Raw genomic sequence first — 11286 nt, forward strand, 5'->3', positions numbered from 1 at the left:
GTCACCGCCGACCCGCGGGGGACAGCAGCGCCCCGGCATGACGGACACCGGCGCGTCCCGTTCTTTGTCTGCGAACTTGCCGCGGCCCTGCATCGGGTGGCGCAGGAGACTTTGTCTCGGGGCACGTCCTGGCCCTGGGAGTGCGGGGAACGTGCCCCGGGAAAAGGCAGCTTTGCCCTGAGTTGGGGCGGTGTCGAGTTCCTTCTCCCAGCCATTCAGGCCCCGCTAACCTCCCTTTTTCATCCTTGTGAACTCTCGCTAAACTCTAGTAAGGCTCAAGGGTTCCTGATAAGGACCTTGATATTTAAAATACTTGAGTTCAAAATTTAAATACAAAGGGGAACCCCTCTTTAACCACGGAAGTACCTAAACTTAGTGTCTTTGGTTTTGTTCTTGTATGTTTGTTGGGTTTGGGTTTTTTTTGAGAGGCACCATTGAAGAATATGTGTACACCGTGTATGCCCTGGACTGTTGTGGCCTGAAAAGCAAGCAGCTAAGTCGCATGAAGTATAGAAACCAGGTGTGAGTTACTGAGTGTTTATCTCTCATTTGCCACAGGAGAAGAGTACCCCAGGCTGGTTACCATGGTTCAGCTGATAGAAGGTAACTTAATGAGCTCTATTAATTTGCATGTGTATCTGATTCCCAAGATCTGGCACTAGAAGTAGAGCTTCTGTGGGGGAATATGACTCTTTAGTTTAGCAGCTAGGACTCCTAGGTAATTGAAGTCCTTGTTGCCTAGAATGTTTTATTTGTTTTCATTTAAAGGTACTGGCTTTAAGTAACAAGATTTTCCTGGGAGAGGAAGTCTCGAACCCAGAGCTGTCCCTTTTTTTTTCTAGGTCAGTTTATCTTCTCCATTATAGCTTTCTAGTATTCAGCTCTACGAGTTATTCTTCTGAAGCAATTTACACTTATTAAGTACTGGACTTGTTCAGTGCATAACAAGTTTTTGGATTCCACTTCAGAGGCCACATATCTGACAAACATTGAAGTAAATAATTTATAGCTATCTAAATCCTACTGTTGGATCTGCTCCTAAATAGAAAAATGTACCAGCAAGGTATTATTTTAATTTAGCTAATTGCCAATCTGGTACAAATAAGATCTGTATTATTTTAGTCATTCTACTTGTTTCATTCTGCAACCTTGTCTGTAAATGACCCATATGCCTCTCTCCTCCAGACTCTCTTGAAGATTTTGACGTCTATTGTATTAAGGTAATGTGCAGTGAAACTACATATGTGAAGTAAGGTCCTGGTAGTTAGCAGTGGAGAAAAACTGAGCTGTCCTAACTTCTCAATATCCATAAGAGTTGAGCCACTTAGGGAATGCAACTGGATCATTGCCTATTAAAGAGATTAAAGAGACAGATGCATTTATTTTCATTGAGAATATTAAGTTTCAATGAGCTGATTGGTTTCTAAAGGCCCGTTTTCTTGTCCATCAATAAAAAAAAAATCCTCATTTTTACATTTATTTTGTGTACTTTTAAACAATCTACTCAATTTTATAATTTGTTTATAGGTGTCATCCTACAGTGAGAAACTACATGTGGCAGTTATGGGACAGGATAAACTGAATTTCCTTTTCCCTTTTAAAGTTCAATTTGCATTATCAGTAAGACATTTTGTTATGTAAGTTGATGAAAAGCTATTTTATTTCTGAAACCAGCTGCCAGTTACTTATCTTTGGCATTAACCAGGAGCTTTTATAACAATACAGCCTTTTTTGTCTTGAAAAAGCAGGCCTGTTGTACTGCAGCACTCCTGTACTCATAGTCCCTAAATAATCCACACAAAAGAAAGTATAAGATTAGAAAATCTGTAATACCAAGACAAAACTGAAACATCATTTGTGTCAATACTTCCTCTGAAGGTAGTCATGGTAATACTCGGGTATTACTTAGGGGGTAATACTCAGTTCCTGCTCTCTGTCACCACCAAGGCAGCCACATTTTTGATTATTTGTCAGATGAGATCCACATGAGTGTGGATCTGATTTATAACCATCTTTACCAATGTAATACTTCTCATCAGAAGACATCAATATTTTAATTTGCACAAATAAATGGAAATTGTAGTTCTTAAATTTTGAAAATAAATACACTGAAGTCATTGCATAATTGTCTAATTTTTATGTATATGCTTGTGTGTCATTATACAGATGTGCTTACACTGAAGTATAAACTGCTGCATGGTGTTAGGCTCTCCCCTTCCTCCCTCTATTTTCCACTGTTTGAGTACTTCCTTGTGTTTGCATCCATAGTTAGAGTCTACAGTCCAGAATGCCAGTTTAGGACTACTTAGGCATGACAATATTTGAAGTCAGATGGACAAAAAGTAGGTGTTATTTGTGTAAATAGACCTTTAATATTGCCAGTGAGAACATACTGCCTTTTGAAGGTAGTTTCTCAAATACACCTCCTGCATCTCAACTGATAACCTGCCTAGCATGTTGTGCTGACATTGTCAGCTGACAGCATACCCCAGATTGTTTGGCTTAATTGCATAAGACAGCATAGTTCAGAAGATGTAAGCGTGCTTTATTCAAAACACAGAAAGGTGCATATGTGTCCAAAAGCATGGAACAATGTAGCTATGGCATGACTTAAGTATCTATCAGAAAGTATGATAAATAACAGGATGTAATCAATGCAAAGGGGCTAATCATTCCTATATTTTGCTTTGCATATGCATGTTTAACTGGCCTGAAGAAATTTCTGTGGTAAGTAGTACAGCGTTAAAGGATTGAGCTAAAGAGAATTAGAATTATAACTATTTTGTGTCATCTAGAAGAAGAAAAAATGTCTATGTGAAAATTCAGAACACAAGTATGGAAATGGCTGTATCCAGAGAGGAGGTCTTCAAAGGCCTATACTTGTACCCTGTCACATAACAAGGAACATACCCGCTCCAGTCTTTACTAATGTAGTTAATCTCCTGATACTCTCTTCGTGCTTCTTCTTTCACAGTAGGTCTGTTCCTGGAACTGACTGTGATCAAAAAATGTGTGTTTGTACCTTGTCCTTCCCTAATAGGAGACTCCCTTGATTTGATGATCCACTAGAGTGTCATCCCTGGTGAAATGTCCAGCTGTTACAGCTCTAACTTGTACTATCCACAAATGGCTCTGAAGCAGGACCTGCAGCAGTCTCCCTGAAAATCTCCATAGTTCAGCTTTCACTGCTTGCACACAGAATTTGACTACAGAATGAATTATGAAGTATGGTAACAGAATCAATTTCTAGAAGCATCTGACAAAAATGTTTGAAAATATATATTGGTTATGTTGGGGTTTTTTTAAACACTTAAGTCACCAAATATGTACAGTGAGTCTGACTTCCGTCACATGCAGCTACTGTAGAACTCTAAAAAGTAATCGGTATTTTCAGCATTATAAATATTTGTTTATTTAACAACAGTGAATTTTATCTCACAGCTGTGTTTTCAAAGAAAAAGCATACACCAAAAATTTCTTCCATATGCAGTGGGATTTTTAGTTTTAAAAAGTGTTTAAAAAGTCCTGGAAAGAAAAACTGTGTACATGCATGAGGAAAGAAAGGAGGAGGAGTGCTGCTTTTACTGTTGTCAGCTTCTGATGCATGTATACATCTGAGAGTAAAAGATCTTTGAGTAATACTGTTTCTGGTTGAATTTTTGATGAAGCTCTGCAGGATCAACGGATCCAGGTAATGTTTATACTCATCCAGCTTTTCTTGTTATTCCAAAGCCTGCTCTCTCCACTTATATCCAATCGGACAGCTTGCTGCTTAGACAGTTCTACAAAGATTTCCCAGAGTATCAGTGAAAAAAGACGATACCAGGTTCTGCTTCAGATTAGTATATGCTAGCTTTTTTTCTCCAGAATTTTGGCCTCTTTTTTTTGCTTTCAGGCATGCATAGGAGAAAGTACTGAGCAATTACATATTTTGAGTCAAGACATAGTATAAATCTGAAAGTAAACATAGAGAATGATTTAAAATTATTGTTAGTCTGATTAAAAGTTTAGAGTAGAAAATGAAAAGTTTTGAATGGAAATGATGTGATATGAGCTTTGCCTCAAAGTTAGCTATGGAAATGTGAGCAATGTTTTCATGGTAAAATCTTCTCAGACTCACCCTAAGCTTCTCATTAAACTGACTTAGCATTCAATTCTGTTAAGTCTTACTAATACTGCTGAAGTTTCTGTGAACAAAGAAAAAAGAAGATGGAGAATTTTGGTTGTTCCAAAACCCCTAGGACTGATGAGGTCCAAATTAGTGTCTGATGCATATTCCCAAAAAATTCTTGATGCAGTCTTGGTATTACATCTTCCATAGTAACAGTCTCACTGTATTTTTTGTGTATATCTGATACTTGTATACACATTTTGGTTTCCTATGTTTCGTCATATCTATGGAATTACACTGTCTATTTGCTGCTGCCTAATGGCTTTGGAAAACCACAAAGCATGTCTGGTTAGCCAAGAAGGTTCCCAAGAGCCTGGTCTTCTCTTTTGGCCACATGTAAGAAAGAAGCCGGCCAGCAATAGAGGGTTACTGCTCATCAGCATGAAGGGAAGAATGGAGGAATTTCTCAATAACAGCTCCTTTGGTGGTGAACAGCAGTTAATTTCTTCAAGTATTTAAGATGTATTATCAACTAATATTCAAGTTTGCAAGTTTACAGAGCTAATGCTTTTAACAGTCCCTCTCTACTGGTGTAAGGAGTAAGTGCTCCCACCACAGCCAGAAAAAGCACTTAGTGTATGTCTGCTGTGTTGTGTCTGAGGAGGGAAACAGATGAAACATGAAAAGTAATGTTTTAGCAATAGCATCCTGAAGTACATTTCTTCTCTGTATCATCCATGCACTTTCAGAAACACGGTGCAGCAAATGAAGTAGCCTGGACTAATAGTATTTAACACCTGCATTACAAAAGAAAAGATGATTCTCTAACTGGTGGAGAGAGTTAGGGAACCTTTCTTCTAACAAATGAAAAATTGTATTTTAAATGCAAAGAAGTACGGACTTGCCAAACTCTACTAAGTTAAAAGTTCTTCTTTTCTCCTTTACCCACTTTTCATCTCTTCTTTCACCTCAAGATACAATTTCTTAGCATGAATCCAAAGTATTTTGATGTCTGGCCTCAGACGTCAGCCAACAACAAAGGAACCTCAATCCTATTTCATTGCTAAGTGAGGCTAAAAAACCATGCTGCAAAAATAAAATCAATCTGTGCAAATTTATAGCAAAAATGGGAGTGATGCACCAATACCGAGATTTAGCACTTCTAGACTGCTAGAGATGTTGCTGAATTGTATGAATCATTCCATGGCAGTTTTTATTCTAGTCTGGTTATCCAAAACCCAGAATCCCAATATTCTCACTTTTTGGAGAATTGAAACAATTTGAAGAACACAGCATGATACTATTATGTCCACTTTGCAGTGGACATCATAAAAAAAGAATCATGTTAAGTGACATGATGGAGTAAAAAAAATGCCTGTATGAAATAGGATAGGTATTAGAATGTTGGATGCTTTCAGCTCCTGAACTGAACCTATTGAACTGAATTGTATCATTTTTATTATTTCAATATGTTGTCTCAGAAATGCTTGGGATAAGATTTCTTATCACAAGAAAAGCATTATAATTCATACAATAATTCCTTTTTTTGGTATCTTATTCTCAGGTAAAAGATGTATAAAAGTTATCAATTCCATATGGTCAAGCATGTGTTATGAAATGCTTGTGTCCACATGTAAGACACATGACAATATTTCAGCAGTTCTCTCCCTTGAATTTCTTTGTGGAAAAACATAACAAAAGCATGAATTGTAGTTAGCTGCACTTGTGTGTTCATAAATGAACACACTAATAAAGGAACAGCCTCCTACAGCATAAAAAGATTACACTGAATAAGAATTTAAAAAATATTTTTAATCTAGGCAAAGTCTGCAAAATTTAAGTATTGAGTAATACATAATCCTTGGAGCATGAAATGTCAGAGCTGTTGCTGATAATCAGCTATTCTGTTAAGGTGAAAGCAAAAGGATATATAGTTGATGCTTATACCAAAGGAATCACAGGATTATGGGATGATGGAGGTTGGTAGGGTGTCGTCTGGAGGTCATCCTGTTCAACCTGATTACACAGGGCCACCTAGAGACAATTGCCCAGGATCATGTCCAGGCATTTTTTTTTAGTATCTCCAAGGATGGAGATTCCCCAGCCTCTCAGGGCACTCTGCTCCACTGCTTGGTCACCCTCAAAGAAAAGTGTTTCATGAGGTTCAGAGGGAAACTCCTTGTCTCACTCAGTTTGTGCCCATTGCCTCTGATCCTATCACTGAGCACCACTGAAAAGAGCCTGGCTCCATTTTCTTTGCATCCTCCCTTGAGGCATTTACATACATTCATGAGATACAACCAAACCTTCTCTTCAGCAGGCTCAACAGTCACACTCGCTCAGCCTTTACTGATACATGAGGTACTCAAGTCCCTTACTCATCCTTGTGTGCTGCTTTGCTGGACTCTTGCACAGGGAAGCCCAGAATTGGACCCAGCATGCCAGATGTGACCAGTGCTGAGTAGAAGACAAGGATCACCTTCCTCGATCACCTTGTATCACCAAGGATCACTTTGGCCTGGAGCATGTACTGGAGCATGAGGTTATTCCTCCCCAGGTACAGGACGTTGCATTTTTTTTTGTCGAACTTCATGAGATTCTCGTTTACCCATTTCTCCTCATCTTTAAAGGGCACACAAGCTTGCCACATAATACAAACATACCAAACCAAAGAAACTGCTGAACTGCAAACTGGCTTCTTGAACTGAAGGCCAGAGGTGCCCCTGCAAGCAAGTTTGGAATCAGTGGTGCTTTGCCTTTAGTCTCACTAGAAAATCAGAACAAGTGATAAACTGTCTCAAGATGGTGGTCTCTGCAGCTGTCAGTGATGTTGTGGACATCATCACTCTTAAAAGACCTTGGTTCTTCTACAGAAGCATTAATACGTGACTGTACAACTCAATATGCCACCTTCAGCAATTGAAACAAATAAAAGGGGGTGGGGTGTTAATATAAAGAAGAAAAATGGTGTTTTCAAATGCTAGTTCAGAAACTCACTGATCACTTAACGTTGACACCTTTTTTCCCAAATGTAAATGTGAAAGAAGTACAATACTCTTATGCAGCAGCATGCTTCCCACTCCAAGAACACAGAAACAATAATTTTGGGCATTTCTTTTAGATTGCAGAATTAGGCCTTCCACCCCAAGGAAATAAAGTGGAGTGTATCTTCAAAGTACGGAATGAGGTACAGCCTCCATCTAGTTTCACCCCCGATACTTAAACCAAGATTTGTGGTAATTTTTGATATATCACTGATGATCACTGTGCCCCCCAATGTGTACTGTCATACCTATACCAACCTTGCTGCTCCCTTCTCTGGAGGATCCCCACACCCCCACTTCTTGGAAGAGTCTTTTGAGTGGCTGTAGTATGTCTCTTCCTGTTGCTGTGCACAGGCTGCCAACAGTGACATCTGCTGTTACAGTCAGTGGCTGGGGGTGCCATTCAAACCATTCCACTCCGACAGAAAATAGAGTCCAAGCCAAAACAGGAGTGCTTAGCCTGGGTTCTGGTCGGGAAGGGCTCTGAGTGAAGGGGCATACACTGCACATCCTGCTGTGGCCTCTGATAGCCACTCTAGCGGTGAGAGCTGGAAGAAGACTGTGATTCCATAGAGTTCAAGAACGGTTTGGACAACAGTCTCAGATGCATAATGTGATTCTTGGGGTTGTCCTGTCCAGGGCCAGGAGCTGGAGTCAATGATCCTTGTGAGTCCCTTCCAGCTCAGCTTATTCTATGACTCTAAGAAGCAGCAACTGGAGATTGAGGGCTGTTGACCCCTTCCAATTGGTGTGCCTTCTACACTATTTTCAGGGAACGACCTGTTCTCAAGCTACATGTAACATCACTAATCACAGGTGCCAAGATGCTGTTAAGAGAAAACAGTGATCTGTCCAATTAAAACCATTTCTTAAATTTTAGATGGTTTTCATAGATCATGGGCAGGATAACACAAGCTTTTGTTTTATTTTTGGAAGAGGAGACAAAGAAATACCCTGAGGCAAGGAAGAAAAAGATGAGTTGTTTATGAAAAGAGATTTTTTTGAATGAAGTAAATCCTTAAAAGAAATCATGTTTCAGAAAACAAAAAATCACAAAAACAACATTATAAAAATCTCAAAAGTGCATATATGCACATTTTGTATCCATAATATCACATGAAAGAGTAATGCTTTTATGTATTTATCTTTAAGAGCTCTTTTTTAATGTATCAACATAAATGAAGAAAAACTGAAAACAGATAAAACTTTTCCACTGTAGTGAACTTGCAGTGCTGCTCCTGCCCATTATCCTGTATGGCAAGAAAGAAAAAGTAGTGGTACCCTGCCTTTTAATGCAGCAGAGTTTAACCTCTATTCACAGTATTCCACATCTGTGGAATATACTTCTCCAGCAGTCTCATTTTAATAATATATTCTAATCCATTAAATTCACTCTGGTGAGGTTGCTGTGAACCATGACATTTCCAAATCCAAGTAAAATAAAAAAAAAAAAAAACAGACTACAGAGATAAAATTCTTTTCATATGTTTAAATACACAAAACTATCATGACAGAATAATTATGTCATATATTTTGTCATGTCATATTTTTTAAAACCATGTCAAATACTGAACTGAAGGACCTGCAGAAAACTAAGAAATAGCAAAAGAAAATAAAACCAAAGCCAAGCTATGATGGATGAAAGACAAAGTGTAATGAGCACGTCAAAACTTTGTTTTCTCTGCTGCTGTACCTGTCAGATGATACTTCTGCAGCACCAAGAGAAGTCCTGTTAGTCCAATGATTTCAACTCTTAACCTGATCCCATATTCCAAATGGCATCCAGCCTGGATACAGGGCAAACAATGTCAATTCCAGGGTATGATGGGGCTTCTTCACTTCTGCAAAGCCTTCCTTTTCCTGACCAACACTGGGCTATAATCTACATGGATTGATGCACATTATTTCTGAAATGTGACATTATCTCAATGTGTAGTTAGGCTTATTCATATTTTTGATGTGTATCTGTATAAGCAAATTGTTCTGGGACAAGTCGCAGGAGCAGGCTTTCTTGAAAGCAAACATGTAGCCAGTAGGAAGAAAACTACATTGCTAAACTAATCAAGGATAACGGAATACCAAACCTATTAAAATGCCCTAGGGTGTATCACCGTGTCCCGCAGCCATAGGGAGGAGGAGAGAAGATCCAGCAGGCAGGAATTGTGCAGCAAGATTGATTGATTTAATTATTTTACAAACTCTTTTATAGACTTTTTTCTTCATAATCCAATTGGACAAAGGTCAGCCACCCCTTGGGGGTGATTGGCTAAAATCCTAAAACATCCATTGTCAAAATATTTTTCTACTATACTATAAACAAGACTTTTAAAGGTTGCAGGCATTTCATTGTTTACATAACTCTGCTACCTCTTCTGTGAGAGAGAAAAGTCTCTCACGGTCTTAGAAAATAGCAAGAAAATCCTTGCCAGCAGCATTTTTGTATCCACACAAACCAAATAGGAAGGTTGCCTTCAAATGATTCCAGGAAACCCAAAGAGCTGAATGTTAGTAAATGCTGAATTTTTAATTGAAGCAAGACAAGCAGGGGATTTTTGCATCCTCTTCAGATACTAAATTTTAATTTAGGTATACCAGAATTAAGCATAGCTATAGCATTGCCATCTCAGAATTCTTCACTCTTGTATTTTATCAAATGTATTTAAATTTCATCCTGAAAAAGCGGAAATGAATATTTCTATTTTGCAAGTGTACATAATATGATCAAATAACTTCTTAATCTCTTCTTTGGTAAGTTTTCCCTGCAAATCCGACTTCCCAGACACTTAATAATTTTCATTTCTGTCTTCTGTCTCCAATCCAGTCAAAGGAGCTCTTTTCTCTTTGAAATGTCAGAAATAGAGCTAACTCCCTATCACTAGTCACACTAATGCCAGGTATAGAGATAGGAAGCATCTGTCTACCTCTGCTACAGTTCCATTTTATTTTGCCGTAGACTGGATTAACTCCTTCTGTTACAGCACCTCATTGGGAAGAACCTGTGTCAGAGAATTGCTGCTGTGACTGAAGCTCCTCTTCTGAGACAGATTCCTAGGACTAAGGGTCTCCTCTACTGATAACCTGCATACTTCTTCCTAGATAACACAATCTTTTTTTTCCTATTGAATCCCTATTGTTTACTTTTGGCATCATATTCCAAAGCTCAGCCCATTCAAGTGCCATCTCCTGCTTTTTCACAATTTATTGTCAGAAAAGGAAACATTTTATTAGCATAAATTTTTAATATTTAATGTGCCTTTTGCCACTTACAAGACAGAAGTATTTCTTGACCACATCTGCCTTTTTTTTTCTACATTATGTCTAATTCTGTTGTTGCTATCCATGAATGGAACAATACCTCCTGTGATACCAGAATGTGAAAAACTAAACTAACACAAAGTCAAAATACAGGACTCAAAATAGACATGTATTTTTGAGCTCTGATGCCATCAGAATTATTTTGAGGAAGCTGACATACATTTTAAGGTTTTCCAAGCAAGGATTTGTATATACCTTTATTTTACTTGACTCCATTTTGATTTATATAATGTATCGTTAAAAATAATTTTTTAAAAGGATTCTTATTCTCTTTTCACAATTTTTAGTATAATCTTAATACCATCCATTAATCTTAAAATCCATAAACTTTCTCCAGAAAGGCCCCACAATTTTCTGTGATTTTTTAAAAATAAGGGCTAATAGTTATAATGATAAGAACAAAAATATCATTAAGACCTTACTTCAGCCCTACTGGTCTTGCTTTATGTCATTGACACTTTATTTCACAATGTGTAATTTTTGACTAACCACAAAATAATTTGGACTGTTTATTAGTCAGTCCAGAATCATTTTGTAAAGATATAATAATTTTTGGTTTATAAAGTAAATTTGCAACCCAAGAAAACACACTCAAAACCCCCTGGGCTTAGAGAAATTCAGTAATCTTGAGTTTCTTTTGCTGAGGGCCCCTTTAACATTTTGACAAATCTCCTGGACACTTTTCATTTCCCATCTATTCCTAGATGGCCCTTTCTGTCCCCAGCCCTGAACCCTGCTTCCTTTCCAGAAAATCTCAGTCATCTTTCCTTCAGGGACAGCCTGGCACATCGATGCGGGATAAAGGTTTAGCATTCC

General features: G+C 38.1%; 1 protein-coding gene across 3 annotated transcripts in view; it reads left to right on the forward strand.

The window, feature by feature from the left end:
* DCTD (dCMP deaminase) overlaps positions 1-11286 on the forward strand; it is a 58873-nt gene that overhangs the window by 500 nt on the left and 47087 nt on the right. The window contains exons 2-4 of one of the 3 annotated variants that reach the window (XM_017744333.1): positions 559-603; positions 1186-1220; positions 3041-3225. In XM_017744333.1, the coding sequence (XP_017599822.1) occupies positions 3221-3225 (5 nt within the window). In that variant the 5' untranslated portion in view covers positions 559-603; positions 1186-1220; positions 3041-3220. Of the gene's footprint in view, positions 1-558; positions 604-1185; positions 1221-3040; positions 3226-6633; positions 6669-11286 lie in introns of those variants that run through there. The other 2 variants (XM_017744334.1, XM_017744330.1) reach the window with 2 other exon arrangements.

This window comes from Corvus brachyrhynchos, unplaced genomic scaffold, assembly GCF_000691975.1.
Source record: "Corvus brachyrhynchos isolate BGI_N302 unplaced genomic scaffold, ASM69197v1 scaffold17, whole genome shotgun sequence".
NCBI classification, from domain to species: domain Eukaryota; kingdom Metazoa; phylum Chordata; class Aves; order Passeriformes; family Corvidae; genus Corvus; species Corvus brachyrhynchos.